This window comes from Oncorhynchus masou, chromosome 6 (assembly GCF_036934945.1).
Source record: "Oncorhynchus masou masou isolate Uvic2021 chromosome 6, UVic_Omas_1.1, whole genome shotgun sequence".
Lineage (NCBI taxonomy): Eukaryota > Metazoa > Chordata > Actinopteri > Salmoniformes > Salmonidae > Oncorhynchus > Oncorhynchus masou.
Genome location: NC_088217.1, coordinates 32,369,026 through 32,392,608, shown reverse-complemented (window position 1 = coordinate 32,392,608; position 23,583 = coordinate 32,369,026). Strand labels below are relative to the sequence as shown.

General features: G+C 43.4%; 1 protein-coding gene across 1 annotated transcript in view; it reads right to left on the bottom strand.

The window, feature by feature from the left end:
* The window catches only part of LOC135541905 (collagen alpha-1(VII) chain-like), a 108,987-nt gene that overhangs the window by 37,638 nt on the left and 47,766 nt on the right, over positions 1–23,583 (bottom strand). Inside the window, exons 21-62 of the mRNA XM_064968399.1 lie at positions 21,049–21,195; positions 20,542–20,673; positions 20,199–20,345; positions 19,892–20,011; positions 19,585–19,734; positions 19,296–19,432; positions 18,974–19,100; positions 16,228–16,371; positions 15,855–16,030; positions 15,635–15,673; positions 15,457–15,483; positions 15,305–15,349; positions 15,090–15,203; positions 14,935–15,006; positions 11,700–11,735; positions 11,543–11,596; positions 10,867–10,941; positions 10,654–10,767; positions 9,357–9,383; positions 9,162–9,215; positions 7,381–7,452; positions 7,217–7,276; positions 7,098–7,133; positions 6,946–6,990; positions 6,815–6,850; positions 6,509–6,553; positions 6,284–6,319; positions 6,095–6,130; positions 5,878–5,910; positions 5,691–5,762; positions 5,428–5,487; positions 5,185–5,220; positions 4,931–5,011; positions 4,231–4,266; positions 3,814–3,858; positions 3,411–3,482; positions 3,088–3,132; positions 2,961–2,996; positions 2,703–2,744; positions 348–428; positions 140–175; positions 6–41 (exon numbers count right to left, since the gene is read on the bottom strand). Of these exons, the coding sequence (XP_064824471.1) occupies positions 6–41; positions 140–175; positions 348–428; positions 2,703–2,744; positions 2,961–2,996; positions 3,088–3,132; positions 3,411–3,482; positions 3,814–3,858; positions 4,231–4,266; positions 4,931–5,011; positions 5,185–5,220; positions 5,428–5,487; positions 5,691–5,762; positions 5,878–5,910; positions 6,095–6,130; positions 6,284–6,319; positions 6,509–6,553; positions 6,815–6,850; positions 6,946–6,990; positions 7,098–7,133; positions 7,217–7,276; positions 7,381–7,452; positions 9,162–9,215; positions 9,357–9,383; positions 10,654–10,767; positions 10,867–10,941; positions 11,543–11,596; positions 11,700–11,735; positions 14,935–15,006; positions 15,090–15,203; positions 15,305–15,349; positions 15,457–15,483; positions 15,635–15,673; positions 15,855–16,030; positions 16,228–16,371; positions 18,974–19,100; positions 19,296–19,432; positions 19,585–19,734; positions 19,892–20,011; positions 20,199–20,345; positions 20,542–20,673; positions 21,049–21,195 (3,014 nt within the window). The remainder of the gene's footprint in view (positions 1–5; positions 42–139; positions 176–347; positions 429–2,702; positions 2,745–2,960; positions 2,997–3,087; positions 3,133–3,410; positions 3,483–3,813; positions 3,859–4,230; positions 4,267–4,930; positions 5,012–5,184; positions 5,221–5,427; positions 5,488–5,690; positions 5,763–5,877; positions 5,911–6,094; positions 6,131–6,283; positions 6,320–6,508; positions 6,554–6,814; positions 6,851–6,945; positions 6,991–7,097; positions 7,134–7,216; positions 7,277–7,380; positions 7,453–9,161; positions 9,216–9,356; positions 9,384–10,653; positions 10,768–10,866; positions 10,942–11,542; positions 11,597–11,699; positions 11,736–14,934; positions 15,007–15,089; positions 15,204–15,304; positions 15,350–15,456; positions 15,484–15,634; positions 15,674–15,854; positions 16,031–16,227; positions 16,372–18,973; positions 19,101–19,295; positions 19,433–19,584; positions 19,735–19,891; positions 20,012–20,198; positions 20,346–20,541; positions 20,674–21,048; positions 21,196–23,583) is intronic.

The following is a 23,583-nucleotide window of genomic DNA, read 5'->3' as shown; positions in this document are numbered from 1 at the left end:
CAAACCTTCTCTCCTGGGCCTCCTCTCTCTCCTGTGTCACCCTGGAGAAATAGAAAGAAAGTGCAATGAGTGAGACAGAGGGAGAGAGAGAGAGGGAAAGAGTGATTAGACAGAAACAGGCTGACAGACTGTGACTTACTCTTGCCCCTGAAGGTCCACGTTGTCCCTCAAGACCCTACACACACAAACAACAGATCAGGTGAGACAGAGAGAAGACACAAGGTAAGAATTACACACACCACAGCACACAAACAACAGACAGACAGACAGACATCACGGGTCAGTATACTAGCCAGGAAGCTCAAGCTTCTCAACGATACTAGATTTGGAAGCATGGTCTTACTCACACGCAGCCCAGTGGCCCCTGAGGGCCCGGTCTCGCCCTTCTGACCTTTGCCCCCATGCTCTCCCGGATCGCCAGCATCCCCCTAGACACAGGAAGTGACGTCAGACACTGGGCGGTTAGGTGGACTGGGAGAGAGAGCTGTGCTGTATATACAGTGGGGCCGAAAAGTATTTAGTCAGCCACCAATTGTGCAAGTTCTCCCACATAAAAAGATGAGAGAGGCCTGTAATTTTCATCATAGGTACACTTCAACTATGACAGACAAAATGAGAAGAAAAAAAATCCAGAAAATCACATTGTAGGATTTTTAATGAATTTATTTGCAAATTATGGTGGAAAATAAGTATTTGGTCAATAACAAAAGTTTATCTCAATACTTTGTGTTAAGGGAATTTTTATCAATGATGACTAATTATGTATACATTTCAATCAGGACTGACTAATCAGAATACTATTATGTTACTGTATATGTACTAATCAGAATACTATTATGTTACTGTATATGTATGAATTTTCTTTTTAATCTTAGTACTGAATATAATGTGTGCAAATATAATCAAGAATTAGAACAATGACTGTCTGTACCATGGTAGAAATGAATGAACTTATAGCCAGACTGGCTAGAAGGCTTATCTACACCGGCTGTCCTAAGCTCAGTCATATATCATCTTAATAGGGAAAGACGATGTGAGAACCATACAGCCTTTGTACTAGAGCGGAGATGACACGGGTTGGTACTGAAACTAATGACGTCATTTTAAGTTTATAACCTGTGGTAAAATGTGTAAGGAGCAGTACTCTCGTGAATAAAGACTGCTGTTTGACTTTAAGACTGGGCTCTGTCCATTTTTATACTAATAAGGGTCATACATATCCTTATGATAGAGTGTTTGATTTTAATTGGGTATTAAAACAGAGGAATTTAATTCATGTAACACGTTGTTATATACTCTTTGTTGGCAATGACAGAGGTCAAATGTTTTCTGTAAGTCTTCACAAGGTTTTCACACACTGTTGCTGGTAATTTGGCCTATTCCTCCATGCAGATCTCCTCTAGAGCAGTGATGTTATGGGGCTGTTGCTGGGCAACACGGACTTTCAACTCCCTCCAAAGATTTTCTATGGGGTTGAGATCTGGAGACTGGCTAGGCCACTCCAGGACATTGAAATGCTTCTTACGAAGCCACACCTTCGTTGCCCGGGCGGTGTGTTTGGGATCATTGTCATGCTGAAAGACCCAGCCACGTTTCATCTTCAATGACCTTGCTGATGGAAGGAGGTTTTCACTCAAAATCTCACGATACATGGCCCCATTCATTCTTTCCTTTACACAGATCAGTCGTCCTGGTCCCTTTGCAGAGAAACAGCCCCAAAGCATGATGTTTCCACCCCCATGCTTCACAGTAGGTATGGTGTTCTTTGGATGCAACTCAGCATTCTTTGTCCTGCAAACACGACGAGATGAGTTTTTACCAAAAAGTTATATTTTGGTTTCATCTGACCATATGACATTCTCCCAATCTTCTTCTGGATCATCCAAATGCTCTCTAGCAAACTTCAGACGGGCCTGAACATGTACTGGCTTAAGCGGGGGACACGTCTGGCACTGCAGGATTTCAGTCCCTGGCGGCGTAGTGTGTTACTGATGGTAGGCTTTGTTACTTTGGTCCCAGCTCTCTGCAGGTCATTCACTAGGTCCCCCCATGTGGTTCTGGGATTTTTGCTCACCGTTCTTGTGATAATTTTGACCCCACGGGGTGAGATCTTGCGTGGAGCCCCAGATTGAGGGAGATTATCTATCAGTGGTCTTGTATGTCTTCCATTTCCTAATAATTGCTCCCACAGTTGATTTCTTCAAACCAAGCTGCTTACCTATTGCAGATTCAGTCTTCCCAGCCTGGTGCAGGTCTACAATTTTGTTTCTGGTGTCCTTTGACAGCTCTTTGGTCTTTGCCATAGTGGAGTTTGGAGTGTGACTGTTTGAGGTTGTGGACAGGTATCTTTTATACTGATAACAAGTTCAAACAGGTGCCATTAACACAGGTAACGAGTGGAGGACAGAGGAGCCTCTTAAAGAAGAAGTTACAGGTCTGTGAGCCAGAAATCTTGCTTGTTTGTAGGTGACCAAATACTTATTTTACACCATAATTTGCAAATAAATTCATTAAAAATCCTACAATGTGATTTTCTGGATTTTTTTTCTTCTCATTTTGTCTGTCATAGTTGAAGTGTACCTATGATGAAAATTACAGGCCTCTCTCATCTTTTCAAGTGGGAGAACATGCACAATTGCTGGCTGACTAAATACTTTTTTGCCCCACTGTATACAAAAATGTGTATTTACAGTGTTACATACCTTTTCTCCTCTTTCTCCTTTAAGCTTTTGCTCTATATCACGCTGTAGAAGTTAGAGAGATAGAGCGGGTGTTAGATAACCAACTAGCTACGGTATGTGGTTCTGATGGCTTATTCAGTTGGAGTTTGGTGCTCGTAACACCATTTGTTTGGTATGATTCCCACAGAGGCTATATGTGTTGACTGAGTGTCGCATTTAGCCTCTGATAAATTACCATATTATTATTTTAAAAAGAGTTAGAATCTTATCAGGACTCACCATGTTCCCTGGAGGTCCTGGGAGGCCTTGAGCTCCCTATTGTGTCAACAAACAAGTGTTGTTAATCGGTGTAGATTGGAACTATTATGTCAGGTGAGATAAGACAACAAACAGATTAACCTCTGACCTCAACTCCTTTCTCTCCTCTTGGTCCAATAGATCCTGGGCTGCCCTGTGGAAGACACACACCACACACACACAAAGGATCACAGACACCAACTGACTCACTGCTACTGTATTACACACAGAAACCAGCACAAATACTGACACAGACAGTAACAGATCAATCTGGCAGAAGAGTGTCATGTGAATGACTGACAAACAGGTGTCTAAAACATGCATCCCACATGTCATCCTCTCTCTCGATAACTATTACACAGGAGACACAGACAGTATATCAGATCAAACTGTCAGAGGGGTGTCACGTTGTCACATAAACATGTGTCTCACGTTGCGTCCGTGCGCTCCAGAGTCTCCCAGGTCTCCCTTCTCCCCTGCTCGCCCAGGCTGACCCGACAGACCCTAAGGACGGGGGGGAAAAAACACACAGATGATGTGCTTAGTTACTATGGCAGTCCTCAAAACATCTTAGAAAATAAAAAATAAAAAGCTGCACACCCATGCAAATGGGTTTAACCAACGTTTCGACAGCTAGGCTGTCTTCGGCAGGGTTTCATCTGTCCTCAAAACATTCACTTCAGATCACGTAAGAAAGGTTTCCTGTGGTTCATCATGACCTACATTAGTGACCAATCACCATATACAGCACAGCGAGACCATTCTGAAAAAGAGGGCATAAAAGGGAATATTTTTACGTTTCATAGTTGTATGTGACACATTCGTGACTACTCACCCGTACTCCTCTCTCCCCTGCCTTCCCTGGTAGACCAGACTCCCCCTGGTGGAAGGAGAGAGAACAGAGAAGATGAGAGAGACCAATTGGGGAGAGGAAGAGGGAGAAGGAGGAGGAGAGGAAAACATACAAAACAGACAAATGCGATGCACCTGCTCTTGTCTCTAGTCTCCATCAATCCCCTGTCAGATGAAAAGAGGGTCTGAAGCGTGACTAAATCATATGACGATACACATCTCTCATTCACCAATTCAGTTAATGCATGCTTCATCTAATACAGAGAATGGGAGCCAGAGAGGGAGAAGAGGCATTCAAACATGTAAACTTTGAATGGAACTAGATAAGAGTGAGAGAGAGAGAGAGAGAGAGAGAGAGAGAGAGAGATGTAGAGAGATGGATGGAGAGATTGTGACTTACGGGAGTGCCTTCGTCGCCTTTGTCTCCTTTGGCTCCCTGTAAAACACAGTCATCCATTTTTCAGGCCCATGACAGGGGGAGAAGACAACACTGACCACAATGACACAGTCAAAACACAAACTTTTAAACAAGAACCACACAACATCACATAGGGCAATGGTAAAAGTAGTGCTATATATACAGACTTGAAGTAGACTTAGTTGGTAGTAGTAGTATTGTATAAGTATTAGTGCAAAAAGTAGTTGCAGTAAGTCATTAGTGATGTACCTCTAGTGGCATCAGGGTATGAGAGGCAGGGGTGAGAAATAGAAAGGACTGGTTAGGTCATCAAAACAACACTTACACAACAAAGAGGTCAGAATAGACCAACTGTATTAGTACAGTAATTAGTTGCACTGGAATGGCAATATTACATTCATTCCCTTCAGTGGTACAGTATTGTATAACATACTGAACGTTGACTGAACTGTAGAAATAACACGGTAATGGCCCAGTAGTGAAGAGAAAATCCAATAGCTATAAGATAATAGTTGCAGAGTTATAACAGAGTAGCAGTAATAGTGATAACAGGACGTTGCGCAGTGAGTGACCAGTATTGAAACAGGTCACAGCGGTTATTGTAGTGGGTGAGTGATTGTATAACATGCAGGGGTTTGGCAGAGGTGAAAAGCTCAAGGATCAGAGGGGTAGTGTCTCAGACCTCTTTCCCTGGGAGGCCATTCTTTCCTGCGGGTCCAGCTCGTCCTGTCTCTCCTCTCTCTCCTGGGTCACCTGGGTCTCCCTACAACACCAAGAGGAACACATTGAGATCAGCTAGACTCACATGACACAAGAGCTTTACTGTTACAAGTAAAGTACTTACAATATACCATGAAACAACAACACTGTTGCAACATAAACACTACATCGAAGTTAAAATAAAGGAACAAAAGCCAATCAAGGCACGTGTCTCACCTTGGTCCCCAGTCTTCCAGCTAAGCCAGGGACTCCCTAGAGGGAAAAGGACATGTCAGTGTGTAGGACATGGCCTACATGCTGAGCATCTGTAATCAGCTACACAGAGAAGCTCATTGAATAAAACATATATACTTTACAATATATACTGTACCTCTGAGGCTTTCTGCACATCTATCAAAAATATTTGGTTTGTAGCTTAGATAAAGATTGATACATGATCACAGCTTCATCTGAACTCACCCGATCCCCCTGCTCTCCTTTAGGTCCAGCCTGGCCAGGAGTGCCAGCACCTGGGGGACCCTGGAAGAATGCAAGAAAGAGAGAAATAAGAGAATGAGAAACTGTGAGGAGCATAAAGAGAGATGAACAGCAGAAAACATCTATACCCACTTGCATAGAGAGCATCATTAAATTACCTGTACACACACACACACACCACCCAAGGGCAAGCAGTGCCAGTTTCATGCAGCGCTTTATCATGTACCCTGTGGGTACCTACTCACTTTTTCACCTTTCTGGGCTGGCTCGCCTTTCTGGCCCCTGGGCCCCTCCAGACCTGGCAGACCCGGCTCACCCTGAGGGAGGAGAGGAGGAAGAGAGAATGAGTCTATGGAGAAAGCATTGTTACTGTGTACAGTACATCAACATATCAATCATTGCAGTATGAGGAAGTCAAAGTGGGCAACTTGCCTGTTCACCTTTCTTCCCACCTAAGCCTGGCCCCTGGATGTGTTGAATGATACAGAGGATGAGATATCATTACATTAACCAATACTGACCAATCTTGATCTCTTCCTTCCAAAATGTATAGTGAATTGCTTCCATCAAAACCCATGTAATATAAATCATATCGGTCTATCTAACCATGAGGCATCAAAATAAATAATGTAGCTATGAGGTATCTCACACTCCGGCCAGGTTCTCCCTTAGCGCCCTCGCTGCCCTGGAAACAGAGAAGTTAGGATGTTTTTATCTAATGTTCATCTATGTTAAGTTGATGTCGTTGTTGTGATTACATTACACTGTTCAGTCATGTTAATTTTGTGGAGATTCACTTCGATTGATCAAAGAGTCAGTCAGACTACGTTAGCCTCACCTTCTCCCCTGGTAATCCACTGGTGCCAGGCAAACCCTGAAAGCAAATCAACACAGACTCACATGTACACACATGACTCACACATGCTGATAAAATATCACAATTCTCTAAAGCTGTAGCTTGTATAATCAAATCCTAAATGACACGAATCAATAGTGTGAAGATGACCCAAATATGTCATGAAGAGAGAGACCAATAGAAGTACAGTAAGATATAGTTACTCACCCTCAGGCCTGGAGCCCCTGTAGAGCCTGGCTGTCCACTTTCCCCCTGAAACACACAGCGCCAGTGTGGTCAGGACAACACACTGCATGACAGGCTTTTCCAATACCTGTGACCTTCATGCTAATACTAATGGATTCGGTTCAGTGTAGGAGTAGAAGTGAGTGAGTGAGGATAAATACTAGTGAACACATGAACATGTAAAACACGTGATATTCCTACAATGTAGCTGTACAATATCAAGCTTAATGGTCATGAACAAGGTCACAGTGAAAAGAGGCATAACCAAATGCATGGTACTGTACTCACCCTCTCCCCTAGCAAGCCAGCAAGTCCTCTCTCCCCCTGGAAAGACAACACAGTCAGTTACAACCCACAGCAGACACACCAGTTTAACAGCAGGAGTCAAAATGGGTTAAAGGGTCTCTATCCTTACTCACCCTGTCACCTTGTGATCCAGGCTCACCTGGCTGGCCACGGTCCCCCTGAGAATACAGAGAGAGCAGGGTCATCCATCCACCCAAATATCAATTGTTTCATCAATTCTAGACCCAAATATGGAGATTGTATCTAATGTTTTGTATTGTCTTACCTTGACTCCAAGGCTTCCAGCAGGCCCACGGAGACCCTAAATCACACAAATACTACACTGTTGGAATAAACTGTACATGATATGTAACAGATATGTATGCATGTGAATGTGTGTCCTACCCGATCACCAGGCTCTCCTGTCTTCCCAGACGGTCCTGGCAACCCCTCTGCACTCTCTCCCTGAAACATCAAAAACACTCAGTACACACTTTCTCTCTCTCTCTCTCTCACACACACACACGCACACGCACACGCACACGCACACACACACACACACACACAACCTTGTCTCCTTTGGCTCCCTGTTGTCCTGTAAGTCCTCTGGGACCTTGAGCTCCTGGGTATCCATCAGAACCCTGAAACCAACAAAATACAAAAATGATGGTAACACACACATCAAACCATAGACATGAATAGGGCTGTGGCGGTCATGGAATGTCAGCGGGTAATGCAAATAACTGCCGTTCTCACAGTAATTGACCGTTAATTAACATCAACGTTTAGCATCTCGGGGCCTCCATGCAGAGACTACAAGCTGCTGATGCGGACCTTTGGAATTTAAAAAAGTCTAATACATGGATTTAATATAGCCTACACCATCACAATAAATCCATGATTTACTTTAGGCAGATCTTAAGAAACATGTAGCCTATTTCAGAAGAACAGATGAGTATGAGGTGTCCTTATGTTAGGCCCTGATCTGGCTATGCCATTTGGCTGTGAGCTACACTAGTTCATTTAGCCAGACAAGATTTGCTTACAAGTCCAGTAGCATTATTTTATAGTAAGAGGAAGACAATTGAACATAGCAGAATAAAATAGAAAAGCCTCAATTTGTCGGGGCATGGACTGTACAAGGTGTCGAAAGCATTCCACAGGGATGCTGGCCCATGTTGAAAACAGTGCTTAGTTGTGTCAAGTTGGCTGGATGTCATTTGGGTGGTGAACCATTCTTGATACACACAGGAAACTGTTGAACAGTCAAAACTGTTTTCACACGTGATGACTGGGCTTATAAGAACACATTTCACTAGGCTCTGTAGGCTATGGGCTCTCCAATCTGGTTCCAGGGGCCCTAGGCCTATAGCAGGGTTCCCCAACAGGCGACCTGCAGGCCAAATTTGCAAAAGCTGTCATCAAGGCAAAGGGTGGCTACTTTGAAGAATCTGAAATATGAAATATATTTTGACTTAACACTTTTTTGGTTAGTACATGATTCCATGTGTTATTTCATAGATTTGATGTCTTCACTATTATTCTACAATGTAGAAAATAGTACAAATAAAGAAAAATCCTGGAATGAGTTGGTGTGTCCAAACTTTTGACTGGTACTGTATGTGTGAAATGAGTTTAGAATGGGCCATTATCATGCACCTGTTGGAACAGGGGCAGGGAGAAAAAAGACATGTCATCCGTATGCACTTGAATAGCAAATGGAGGACGCTTTTCCCACAGTTCACTTTCCAGCCAGCCAGGTAGGCTACTATGGTTGTGTTGCAAAGTAAAGCAATGTGCTTAATATTAGAAAAGTTGAAGAATAAATATAGTAGGCCGAGCCTATAGAACTGATGAGATCCTCCTTTTTTAAAGAAAACTATTTTCTCTTGCAATTTCATTGTCTATATACATTTTGCACAACATGGGCTTCTAGGAACAATTATTTCATTCCATGCATCAACCAGCTATGAGGAGTTGGCTCTCACTGTGCAACAGGTGAAGTGTTCGATGTGATTTTCAATTGCATTTGCATTGATGTCAGAGTGGTTAGACTAGAGGGAGAAGAGAGCGCTGAGTTCCAGGCCATTAGCGACTGGCCGTCAGCAAGAGTGGTAGGCTTCTAACGACCATCAGCGGCATCAGAGCACAGTTTTGGAGAAGCCTAGTTAATATGACAACTGTCATGTCACATGGAATTTGACTACGATCATGACTCGTGACTGCGGGTGTTGCGGTAATACGGTCACCGTAGCAGCCCTAGACAGTATAATTATCACCTCAGAGATCTGCACGATGCTAATGCAGACACATACACAAAGACACATGTACAGTGATTGACAAATCTTACCGGTGATCCCTTCTCCCCCTTTACAGCCGAGCCACTGCCCACTCCTGGAGGTCCCTGTAAGCAAGACAAACACACAGACAGACACAGACAGAGAGACATAAAATAGATGTGACAATCATTATTCTCTTGTCATTCCAACAGAGATATGTGCAATGAATCTACAAGACAAGCTGGGGACAGCACTGGATGACTCACCCTCTCTCCCGTGCTGCCCTTATCTCCCTAAAAGGAGAGAGAGGGTGGGGGGGTGGAGAGAGAGAGAGAGAGAGAGAGAGAGAGAGAGAGAGAAAGAGAGAGGAGAGAGAAAGAATGGAATGATTAGTGATAGAGTTATGTTGTTCCGCAGACGCTATATCATACATCCCAGTATAGGAATACATTGGAGTCCCAGACATGCACACAATCACACTGCCCGTCTACTGCACAATGACGAAACATCAAGGCCTTTAAGTCTGAAGAGTATCTTGTTGTCAAGGAAACTGATGGAAGGGTACGATCGGGTGTAAAATTACAAGATACAGAGGAGGATGACAGATATTAAAAGAGAGAGAAAGGTTCCTAAGGTCACTCTTATACATCTCAACAGAACCAATCATTTTTAAATGACACATGAAAAGAACCTAGAAATCTAATCATGTTTTTGTTTTCCATATTATCATATCACAGCTGGGGGTTATTCTCAAGGTTAGGATACATTTTACATGAAGAAGTAAAATATGTATGAACATCCCTCAACAGCACTTCCATCACCTGAAGTTTGAACCATCTAAGCACTTTTGAAAAGGGACATGTTTTTGGGAGCAACTTCAATTGAACCTGAACTGATGAGGTGCCTGCGAAATGAGTAGCAACTCTCTTCCAACCCTGTGTGTCCACTCTTGACGTTCACAGTATACATACACTCACGCCTGTTTCCGCTCTTCCTCCCCCTGGAGCTCGAGGTCGCCAGGCTCCCCAGGATTACGCAATCAAGCCACCATCAGTACGCACACCTGCCTTTCCCCGTCACGCGCATCTGCGCTCATTAGACTCCGCCGAATTCTATTACTTGTGATATTGCCTTCCCTATATCTGTCTGTTCCCTAGCTCTGTTCCCTGCTTCGGGATTGATGTTTGTCATATGTCGTTGTTTACCCATGTGCTGACGCTGTTTCTGTCGTGTTCTATGTCCCTTCCCTATTAAATGTTTGACTCCCTGTACCTGCTTCTCCTGTCCAGCGTCGGGCCTTACACATACAGGTTACAGGCTACTTGAATGAGTGTCTTTCTTCCCCATGTGGCCACTTGATATCCACAGTATACATACACCTACATTGCTTGCTGTTTGGGGTTTTAGGCTGGGTTTCTGTACAGAACTTTGTGACATCAGCTGACGTAAGAAGGGCTTTATAAATACATTTGATTGATTGCTTGACACACAGGTTACAGGCTACTTGAATTAGTGTCTTTCTTCCCATGTGGTCTGTTCAAGGACCAGACCAGGGTAACTGACCTTGATGGAGAGGCCAAGGGCGCCTGGTATCCCGGGGCGACCGTCCTGTCCTGGGATCCCTGCAGGTCCCACAAAGCCCTTGGCCCCTTCAGTTCCTGGACGCCCTGTGGTACCCTAGGTAACAGAGAAATATCCTTAATCATCACAAAGAATTTGACCTACAATCACACGTGCATGTGTGTGTGTCTAACTGTATGGGTGTGTGTGTCTCACTGGTAATCCTGGAATCCCTGGTTCTCCTTTCCTGCCAGGCAGACCTCCTCCTGAAACAGCCGACCCTGGTTCACCCTGAAACACCAGTAGAGAACCAGCATAGTGAACATCGAATATACAAATAACAGATGGGATGACATACTGTCACAGATTCCCCCAGTACTGCTGCTAATTCTGTGCACCAGTTCTGGAGGTCTACGTCACCCGAGTCTAGGCGTCACTGAACTGTCTCATTACGCACACCTGATTCCAATTCCCCTGATTAGTAATTGTATATATGTGCCCTCTGTTCACCATTGTCTTGTCAGTTATTGTTCCCATGTCCGTTGGTCTGTGAGTATCTGTTCTTTCGGCTTTTGTGCTGCGTGTATTGTGCACTTGTTATTATGGGTCTCGTCCCGTGTATTGTTGTGCACTTGTTATTACAGGTCTCGCGTAGTGTATTGCAGGTCTCGTCTTGTGTATTTATTAGAGGTTTAACCCTGCTCTTTTGTTTGGGTTACATCTCTGTGTCTTTGTATACGTGTTTGTTTTGGGCTTCATCCCCGTGCCTTTTCATGGCATGTTGTATATTTTGGGTGGAGTATTAAATCCCCCCTATTACGAATTCCTGCACCTGTCTCCAATCACTTACAACATATAGTTTACTGAGGGAAAAGAGGTGTGCTGTACTCACCCTGTCACCCCGGTCACCCTTTGTCCCTGATGCTCCTTTAACCCCAGGATCACCCTGCCACAGAGAAAACATCAAACATCTGACTTCATAATACAACACACAAAAGTGCTAGATACAGTATAAACAGATCAAATAGGTATTGCTGAGGGATACTCACAGGATCTCCTCTGATACCTGATAGCCCCTGTGAACCCTGAAAAAGACAAAATAGCAAAACATCTATTAGACAACGTCTAAAGCAGGTTGGACCAACTCCAGCGTCATTATGGTTAGATAGTCTGCCCTGAGATTGAAAGGTAAGGGGTTCGATCCCTGGTCGAGTCATACCAAAAATGCTAAATGCATAGCCTGTTTTGAGACCCACATTATTTGGCCTTTCCTGATTTGCATGTTATTTTGGCATTAACACGTGTCAAAAATAAGTTTTCAAACAATGTAAAAAAAAATATATCATTGAGATAATAAAGCTGCATACAAACATGGTCTCATTTTTGTTTTCTTGAGTAAGGCAGCTCCAAAATGCAGGTGATTCAGCCTAGCTAAGTGCTTTCTGTGGTGGTGGGGAAAGCCAACAGAAAATACGGAGCGTTGCGCCGTGATTGGCTCAATGTTCTGTCACTCATGGGGAAACTAAGTCACAGTCAAGTCTAAGGGGAGAGCTAGAAAATTCAAGCCCCTTGGGTGCTGCCATGGAGTTACATTAGAAGTGCCCATCCAAGAAGGCTCAAGGTCATTGACCACAGATAAAATTATGTCAAATCACATATCTACAGTGGCTTTGATTGGACTGATACTTTCAAAATCTTAGCTAGCAGTCATCATCATGAATCAAGTCGACAATCTACTGGCAAATAATTTTTAATCCTTGTCATATGAAGATAAATAATTAAGAGAAATTATAGATAAAACGTTTCGGTGCTCGTTGGCCATTGGACATAAACATTACACAACAAGTTGGAAATTGCAAATTCAACAATGTTTGGTTTGGAAGGAATCAGTGGCTAGCTGCAAGCATTGCAAAGCAATCATTAGCCTGTTATTCAGTGGAGTGGCTGTGTGGTCTAAGATTAAGGGTCTCTTATCCTAGTTTAAAATGATAAACATTCAACATTGGCCATGCTGTCAATGAAGCATGACTTGTGCCACGCTCAAAACAACGTAACTCGGAACTGAAAAATCTGAATTTAATTTTGCCTACTGTTCTGACTTGGTTGTGCACATGTAGCCCACAACCTGTTTTTGAGAAATGTAATCATCGAATATTGTAAGAGCTTTCATTGTCTGCTTATACGGCCCTTTATTTGGGTGTACAGTGAAAACACTGCAAGAATGGCCCATGTTCTGAATTCTGTTGCAGTACATTTCAAAAGTGCTGAACAATTGCTGCCCTAACCCATCTGGACAAAAATAATACCTATGTAAGAATGCTGTTCATTGACTACAGCTCAGCATTCAACACGATAGTACCCTCCAAGCTCATCATCAAGCTGGAGGCCCTGGGCCTCAACCGCTCCCTGTGCAACTGGGTCCTGGACTTTCTGATGGGTCACCCTAAGGTGGTGAAGGTAGGAAACAATAACCCTATCTCCACCTCACTGACCCTCAACACTGGAGCCCCACAAGAGTGCGTGCTCAGTCCTCTCCTGTACTCCATCTTCACCCACGACTGCGTGGCCATGCATGCTTCCAACTCAATCGTCAAGTTTGCAGACAACACAACAGTAGTGGGCTTGATCACCAACAACGACGAGACAGCCTACAGGGAGGAGGAGAGGGCACTAGGAGTATGGTGTCAGGAAAACAACCTCTCACTCAACGTCAACAAAACAAAGGAGATGATCGTGGACTTCAGGAAACAGCAGGGGGAGCAGCCCCCTATCCACAAGGGTCAGCAGTGGAGGTCTCCAAATGTGGAGAAGCAGTGGTGAAATGGTCCACCCACACAGACAGCGTGGTGAAGAAGGTGCAACAGCACCTCTTCAACATCAGGAGGCTGAATAAATTTGGCTTGTCACACAAACCCTGATAAACTTTCACAGATGCACAATCGAGAGCATCCTGTCAGGCTTTATCACAGCCTGGTACGGCAAACTGCACCGCCATCAACCACACGGCTCTCTAGAGGGTGGTGAAGGGGGAGAGGGAAAGTACATGACATCTACAGCACCCGATGTCACAGGAAGGCCAAAAAGATCATCAAGGACAACAACCAACCGAGCCACTGCCTGTTCACACCGCTATCATCCAGAAGGCAAGGTCAGTACAGGTGCATCAAAGCTGGGACCGAGAGACTGAAAAACAGCTTCTACCTATCTAAGGCCATCAGACTACTAAACAGCAATCACTAACTCAGAGAGGCTGCTTCCCACATTGAGACCCAATCCCTGGACACTTTAATAAATGGATCACTAGTCACTTTAAACAATGCCACTTGAAATAATGCCACTTTAATAATGTTTATATACCTTACATTACTCATATCACCTGTATATACTGTATTTTATACCATCTATTGCACCTTGCTTATGCCGCTCGACCATCACTTATTCATATATTTATATGTACATATTCTCATTCACCCCTTTAGATTTATGTGTAGGTAGGTAGTTGTTGGGGAATTGTTAGATTATTTGTTAGATATTACTGCACTGTTGGAACTAGAAGCACATGCATTTTGCTACACAACATCTGCTAACCATGTGTATGTGTTTGATTTTATTTAAATTTGAATAGTTATATTGACTACGTCTGTCCAAGCTCGCTCATTAATGTCTTAATCAAATTTATGGATTGCCTCTTATCTGCTTGTCGTCCCCTTATGCCATAGTTTGTACATCTCAATTGTCAGTAGAAACCACATTTGTTTAAACAAATCAGCCATATCAGCTATGTTTTTTTTAAAGGTAGTAAATGAGGCTGAATTAACTGGTTCACTGCCAGATAGGCTCCGCTGATAGCCAGGTGTAGCAGTGGTAAGGTGTTGGGACTCTGCTGTTGGGACAGCTTTATATAGGCCCTTACAGGTGATAGGCACTGTTTGTCACCGTTATAGTGCAATTAATGTATTGTTTAGTGTTGTTTAGTGTCTTTGCTGGCATGCATCCCACTCTTTATTTAATTTTTTCCCCAATAAGATTTACATGCTAAAATCGCCACTGCTCAGCATTAAGGAGATGGGTTGGGTCTTAGGCCCTGCGATAGACTAGTGTCCTGTCCAGCGGATGTGCATCAAGCTGCCTCACCCTACATAAACAGGAGATAGGCTCCTGCTCCTATGAACCGTTGGCCATTTACTACTTATAAGAACCTCAGGATAACAACATGTGTTATTGGGTTTTAGATTAACACACTGGGACTGGCCCTGACTGTGATTGCGGTCCCTGACTACTCACCGGTACTCCTCCAGGGCCCGGGGTCCCTGGTCGCCCTGGCAACCCTGGACCCCCATCCAGACCAGGAAAACCCTGAAGAGGGAACAACAGTAAATACAGCAGAACAGTACAACAGTACTAGTGTTGAGTATACGTGTTTATGTGTATGTACTTACCCTCTCCCCCTTCTCCCCTCTAACACCAACTGAGGGGGCCTCACTCCCTCCAGGCAGGCCCTGTCGCCCTTCAGGCCCCCTGGGGCCGTCCCTGCCAGGCAAACCATCACGACCCTAGAACACACACACACAATGAAATATCTCAGTGAATGATAAGTAGACGCTAATGTTTGAGCTACCAGTAACAGATCAATATTGAGTGGTGAATGACTCACAGGCTCTCCTTTGCGTCCGTCAGTACCGTCTCGTCCTATCTCTCCCTGCAGCAGAGAGTCAGTAACTTTACAGGACAACTGATACAACTACTGACCATAGAGCTTCCAAGACAACATTACGGAGCATGGTATTAAAACAATTCAATTGTTACCTTTTCTCCTCGCTCCCCTCGATCACCCTAGAGAGAGTAAAATGAACAGATAAGAGCGAGAGCAGGGCAAAGAGGGAAAGAGGGATGAAAAAGAGAGCACACACAAATTGAAAGGTATGGTGATAGTGTAATGATGGCTACTGTATTTGGATGGATGAGGGACAGTAAAGTAACTCACCCGAGGACACTGTATGGTGCACGGCTCTGCCACTGGGCCCTGATAGGAAACAACATACACACTGAGACCCAGAGAACTCCACCATATTGTTGTCACTGAGTCCCTGGCAATGATTCACTGACTGACTGGGAGAGCATACTTTGACAGCAATATCATGGGATCTACAGGATCTCTCTCTCTCTCTCTCACCTCCCAAACACCTTTTCCTCTCTTAACTCACCCCTCCCTCTGGTATCCTGGCGACGCCACACAGCAGGTCAGCCAGGTCGGCGTGCAGTGTGCCAAGCTGGGTGGTATCACGAGCATATAGAAGGTTCTGGGTGCTGCCATCTGTCACCGCCTGGCGCAGTTCCTCAGAGTCCGCCCGACCTATACCCACCGCCAGCACTGTGACACCTGATAGACACACACACATGGTCATGTAAATGTTGGAATTGTATTTATTTACTGTACAACCTTTTTGTTTTAAAATAGCCAGTGACAAGGGACTGTGGGGATAAAAACTATTGTAGTAGATTCTATTAGTAGAGATGTGCAGGTGCTGTATATCTGCTTGTGTGTTAGTGCTTTCTATACAGTCTGTGTGAGGCTACCTGAGGCTTTGACAGCATTGGCTGGGACAGTGATGTTGTCAGATGATTTTTTGTCTGCAATGATCACCACTACGCCAGGAATTCTTGCTCTACGACCAGCTGTCGGGCTGAGAAGGAACTGTCTAGTGAACGTCACCGCCTGGCCTGCAGGGAAAGATACACAGTTACATATCATCGCATACACGCTCACCAGGTTATCCATTAGCCGGTAATTGGCGGATTTTGGACGATAAAATAAATGAAAAGCCGATAAATAAAATTATAGCGACAGAGGAGCCTTGGCAAAGGCTACTGTTGATTGCAAAGATGGAACAAAGTTAGACCGTATGCCTATAGTGAAAAGCCTACAAGGCAGGGCTCCATTTAGTTGCATTTTGCAACGCGTTGATTTGGCTGTGCGAGTAAAAAACATTATTGGTCGTATCGGTGCGGGCTGCATATTCATTCACCTCAATCAAAACATCCTAAAAACATGATATGAAAGTGTCTTCCTGCATGTACCCGTTTCCTGCTGTTGTGTCGACCAAGCCACTCTCTCTCTTCTTTCCCGGCTGAAAAAATGCTCCAGGAGAAAGAAAAGTGTTCTGATTGGATAACATTTTAAAATCCAATGGCTGGGAAAACACAGCTATCCTGTTGTCACAGACGGAGAGAGGATGTTCTCAGCTTTCTGTAGGTATACTTCAGTGGAGGCTGTTGAGGGGAGGACGACTTATAATAATGTCCGGAACGGAGTAAATGGAATGGCATCAAACACATGGAAACCATGTGTTTGGTACCATTCCACTGATTCCGATCCAGCCATTACCACAAGCCTGTCCTGCCCAATTAAGGTGCCACCAACCTCCTGTGGTATACATTTTATTGTTCAACCCCCATTTTGAGCTCAATAGCAACTATTTTACAAACAAGATATTTGATATGGCTTTGAGTGCGAAATGCACATTGGCCATTGCTAGTGCATAGGCCTCATTCGGCGGTATGTTACAACTGCAACGTTTTGGAGGAAATTACATGTACTGTTAGGTTAATACATGGCTACTATGAGTAGCTATTATCGAGAGTTAGTGATGTGTTTTGAGTTTTCACTTACTTAAATAAATTAGCCTATGGTATTAGAGTATATAAAGATGCAGGCAAATTCAGCTCTATAATTGTCTACCCAAAATACATGACAATCACTGGATTAGTTGGACATTTTGTACATTAAAATATTTAGAATCACAACATGAAAAGATGATGAAACAACTAATTTCTTCAATACCATCTCAGTAGTCTATTACACTTTGAAATAAAGCACTGTGGATGACTGTGCGACCAAAGCATGGGCTGGTGTCACCAACTGAAAGACTTAGTGGCACCAGTGCACCAGGGAAAATGTTAGTCTCGAGACCTGCTACAAGGGGAAAGTCCTCTGTATGGACAAGTGTTAATATTGTAATGGACAAAGATAAGAAGAATGTTGGTGCAGCCAAATGCAGGCAACTGTGCAACTTATTAAGTAGGATGCAATTTTGGAACATTAAAATGTTTTTATTTATAATACTTTTTGTTTTATCATTATTATTATTGTATATCATTATTATTATTGTAGACCTATTTATTCATCTAAACCAGTTCTTTAAACATGCAAAACATGTTTTGTTTCATTCTGTTGAGACATTTTCATTGGCTAAATTTATTTAAATTAAGTATTTTTAATTGTGTGCTCCGTACTAGCTGTAAAATCAGTTATAAGTAATCCTGTTGTAAAATAAATATAATCAGCCTATTGCTGTCATTTGTTGGGTAACTGATGCAATATAGCCTGTTCAAAACTTTTGTGAAGGTTAAAACCAGTTCGCAAGTGGTTTGCTTGATTCTGTTGAGCCATTTTCTTTTTCCGAATGAAGTTGCAACTGTAATGTTGTGTTTGCGGCAATATAATATCCTGCTCGTGTTTTCCCTAATGGCTTGACTTACTTTTGATATTACCTTAATAAAGTATATACATTTTTGTGAAGGTTTGCTGTGGTGTGGCTATTAGCCTAATATACTGCAGGCCTATGATAAGCACACCGCTGCTCCAACTGACTCCGACAGTTAAGAAGAACGTTTTAGGCATACCAGAGTTACTATTATAATCTAACAATATAACGCTTATCTATATAAAAAAAATTGTCTTATAGAAAATGAACGAATTAGCCTCCTTCTGTACACCTATAGTATAGCCTATCTGACAAGTATAAAGAAATTCATGTTGGTATCGCATGCTGCCGACATATCTGTGGGGCTCTGCCTAGGCTTCTCCTCCTTAATATATATATTTTTAATATTACTATAATACAGTGGACACCTAAGCCTATGCATGCAATTCTCTGCTGCATTTAGTGCTCAAATCTGGGACAGCTTGAATCTTGAGGTGAAGAGTTATTCTTTACAAGCATTTCACTAAATATGTGTGTGCGACCAATTACATTTTATATGATTTATTGTTTTAGGAAAGACAAAAAACTATAAAACAATAGAATATAAAGTTGTGTATACGCTACTCATCAGAACACAGGGAATAGTCGTTTTGTAATTAGTAAGGCCTATAGGTTGTTTTTAAGGACACATAAATGTGGCTCATTTAGCCAATATGGGTGGACGGCCTAATGGGTTATGCACCCATGTCTGATAAATTAAAATCTTTCCAAATTTTCCGAATGCAAAACCCTGACACACACACACACACACACACACACAAACACACACACACACACACCTATAGCATTCCCTGGGCCATCTTCAAAAGGCGTGGACAGGATCTCCTGAAGCAGCGTCTCACTGTTGCTGTGGCGACTGAGCAGGAACCAGACCTTAGGCCTGGCGCTGTATACTACAATCCCCATCTGGAGGAGGCAGGAACCACAGAATATAACACCACACCACAGAATCACATCACAAAAGTACACCAGAAGCCAATATACAGATGTCTGGGCCTTCACAAAGCGTCTCAGAGTAGGAGCCCTCATCTAGGATCAGGTTCCTAAACGTCTTATTCATTAGATCTAAAAGGCTAAACTGATCCTAGACCACTCCAGTACCTGTGAGTCCCGGGCTCCGATGCTGGTGAGGGAGCCGGCAGCGCTGGTCAGGAGAGAGAGTAGGGGCTCAACCAGGCTGGTCCGATCCCTGGAAGCTGGAACCAGGAACACCACGTCCAGACGACCACCTACACACACTGAAGACAGAGACAGAGAGGAATATTGAGTTGTGCTGGTTCCTCTTAGACAGGCAAAGAAACATTTGGGGAAGAAATGTCACAGTGCAGAAATCTTTAGAAAGTAGTAGTTTAAGGGATTCAGGGGCCGGTATGAGAATTGTCAGTCTTACCAGTACGCTCGTCCAGTGAGGTCTCAGGGCCAACCTCCCTCTGGAAGCTAGGCTGCAGGGTGAAGCGGTACCTCAGTCCCAGACGCAGCCCAGTCACCCTGTAGGAGCTGGATGTCCCAGGCAGAGGGATGGACTGACCCGGACCAGTGTCTGTTTAGAAAACACACACACGGATGCAAGCAAGCAAGCACACACACACACACAAACCCACACGCACACACAGACAAAGATTAGAGATCAACCTTTCAATGTGTAACTTTGTCAATAAAATACTAAATTGAACCACATTATCCAGTGTCTGTCTCACCCCTTTCCTCTCTCCAGCGCAGGACGTATCCTGTAGCACCCGGTAATGGAACCCAGTCCAACAACACAGAATTCTGGGTAACCTCCATAGCACGCAGACCCCTTATAGGCTTTAAGGGAGCTGAGGGGAGGAGGAGAGAAGCAAGGGATCAGTAATGGAGAGAGATACTGTGACTACAGTGAGTGACTAGTTATAGCCTATTACTAGGGCCAAGAGTTTTTCTTGGTCAGGTCACATGGTCAGGAAACTCCTGTCCCTAACTATAGTGAATGAAAGGAGAGGAGATGGTGTTGACAGAGAAGTATACCTGTGGAGGCAGTGATAGTGACAGCTTGACTCTCTCTGTCCCTGAAGATGGCAGCCAGCCTCACAGTGTAGCTCACCCCAGGCCGCAGACCATCCAGGTCAAACGAGGTTGCATCTCTACCTATCAGACGGCTCGATTCAGCCTCACCTACATGGAACCAATAGAGAATATAATGAAACAGTAAAAACAAATATTACATGCAACAACAAAAAATTCACAAAAATACATTTGGATGCACATTTTATGTATGCATATATATCTGTGTATAAATCTGTGTGTGTATCTGTATATTTATCTTTGTGTGTATCTGTGTATGTTTCTTTGTGTGTATCTGTGTGTTTACCCAGGGCTGATCTCCAGTAGATGCGGTACCCTGTAACCCCGGCCATCCCTCTCCAGACCAGACGCAGCACCCCTGGGGTAGCCTCCAGCACCCTGACCCCTTCCACCCGGGCTACAGCAGCAGGTTCCCCTGCTACACACACACACACCACACACACACACACACACACACACACACACACACACACACACACAATGAGAATACTGGGAGAGGAAATACAGTACTAAGCAGTAGCCATCAAAACACCACATACAGTATAATACTAAAGGAAAGTTACAGTATTATGGGACATAATGCTAGATAGCAGGGTTGGGTTCAAATCCATTTAAAGTACACTGAAATTCAAATTCAACAATTTGGAATTGGAATTTAGATGACTTTCTGAATTGACATAGTACTACAGGAAAGTTACACCTTCCAATGTTTTCATATCCATTCTAATCAAACAGAGGAACATGTTACCGCACAGTCTCTATTCTTTAAGGCTGTGATGTAGTGGTGACTCACGTGTGGTGACTCTGACAGAGACCGGGGTTCCCTGTCTGTTCTGGACCAGGGCCATGACCTGCACCTCATACTGAGCCCCTGGGTCCAGCTGCTCCAGATCCACCGCTGTCAGGTCACCACCCACCAGCTGGCTCCTCTCCTCCCCACCTACACCAAGACAGAAGGGGCAGTGGTGAGTGGTCTGGCATAAAATGGCTGCCATGTTTCATTAATATTATGTTACAGTTTTTTTCGATTGCTAAACGACAGTGGACACAACTGGAGTCACATGTGCAAAACTCTAACTACAGTCTGCACAGCAGCAGTTCATGTGGACCAAACTCTAGTTCGTTTTTCATTGCTTGAACACAGTTTTCAAAACTCTACACACTTATCCCATGACTTTAACCACAACCTGCACAACACTGTGGATTTTCAGCACTTTGTTCAAATGCTAACACACTGCTGTCAAAACTGTGAACCACACATTCAAAACGGAATAGATTTCAGCCTTGTGCCTTTCAAACACGGCTGATTGCAATTTCAGCTGAAAGGCTAAGCAGGTGTCTTGTTTTAGACTTGTTAGTGACCACACACACATATTACAGTATATATAGGTAGAGCTCAGAAAGACTGATTTTGGAAATGGAACAAGGAAGATGGGTTCGTGGAGGGAGAAGGGTGGCAGGGAGAGGGCGGATGCATGGAGGAAGACAAAGAAGACAAAGAGCTGTTATTTCAGATGAAATAAGGGCTACACTTATAGACCATGTCGTGAACCATGGTCTCTCATTGAGAGAGGCAGGGTTGAGAGTGCAACCCAATCTGCAAAGATCCACAGTGGCATCTGTAATGCGAATTTTCCATCATACAAACAGGTGAGAGTTACATCCTTACAGTAAATGAAAACATTACAGGAATCTATTTTGTATTGCAATTATAGAATATTTACACAGATATATATTACAGTAAGTTTGACTGTAAAATATGTTTTTACAACAGGACCCAAAGGCTGCCCCCAACAGGGGGAAGAGGAAAAATATTTTCAGATGTGTAGGAAAATGCTATTGTTGACATGGTTGTTGTCAACAATGCAATAAAACTGCGGGAGATTCAAGATAGAGTGCTGGCTGATAATGATATATTTGAAAATGTTAATTCTGTCAGCACAACTATTGCTCGAGTCCTAAAGAAATACCAAGTTACAATGAAACAGTTATACACTGTACCGTTTGAGAGAAACAGTGAACGGGTAAAAGAGCAAAGATACCAATATGTCCAGGTAAGACGTCTGAGGTTACGTACACAGCTATACAAAATATTTACAGTAAAAAAAACACTAGCATTTCTACAGTAAAACTGTGCACTTACTGTTTTTCAGAGAGTAATGGAGGTGGAAGCACTGGAAAGACCACATTCATTTGTATTTATCGATGAAGCTGGATTTAACCTTGCCAAAACACGGCGCAGAGGAAGGAATGTTATCGGTCAAAGGGCCACTGTGGAGGTTCCAGGCCAAAGGGGGGGAAATATGACCATGTGTGCTGCAATGGCCAATGATGGTTTGTTTCTCAACACACCACTCATTGGCCCATACAACACAGAAAGGCATATAGCTTTCCTAGAACAGCTCTATGCTCAGCTAGTGCCAGCAGAACAGGGCGAACCAGTAAGAAACCCCCAAGTTTTTGTCATAGTTTGCGATAACGTTGCTTTTCACCACTCTGCAGCTGTCACAGATTGGTTTGCAGCACATCACAGATTTATGGTTTTGTACCTGCCTACATATTCACCCTTACTCAACCCAATAGAGGAGTTTTTCTCTGCCTGGAGGTGGAAAGTGTTTGGTCACCACCCACATGACCAAATGTCTCTTTTGGAAGCCATGCATGCCGGATGTGAGGACACGAGTCCAGAGGACTGCCAGGGATGGATAAGGCACTCCAGAAGGTTCTTCCCCAGGTGCATGGCAAGAGAAAACATTAGATGTGATGTTGAAGAAAACCTGTGGCCTGATGCTAGAGAGAGGCAGGATTAGCCCCTCAATTATTTGTTCGAATTACAGTATGTACTTTTAGTTTCTACCTTTTTTTCCTCATTACTGTAATTCCGTAAATTACTACAGACTATTGAAGCAAACTGCTAATTTTCATTTACCTTAAAGAATTGTTATGTTCTAAAAATTTTAATAGATCATGTGAAAGAATGTCACTCTTTTCTTTGAAGAAAATATTACTTTGTATGAAGTCACTGAAATTGTTCAAACTGTAAAGATGAAAAGTTTGTATTTTCTGTATTGGTGTTTGATGCTAGTGTTTTTACTCTCAGTGTGTTCTGAGTGACAGTGTGTGTTATCTCAGTGAGGGTTGTGCATAGTGTTTGGAAGCTCTGAGCGTGTTTTGAGCCATGTGTTAAGAGTTGTGTTGCTTGGAATGAGTTTTGCAGGTGATGTGAACTGTTTAGCTCAGGTGACTGTTAGTAGTGCAGACTGTAGTTAGAGTTTTGCACATGTGACTCCAGTTGTGCCCACTGTCGTTTAGCAATCGAAAAAAACTG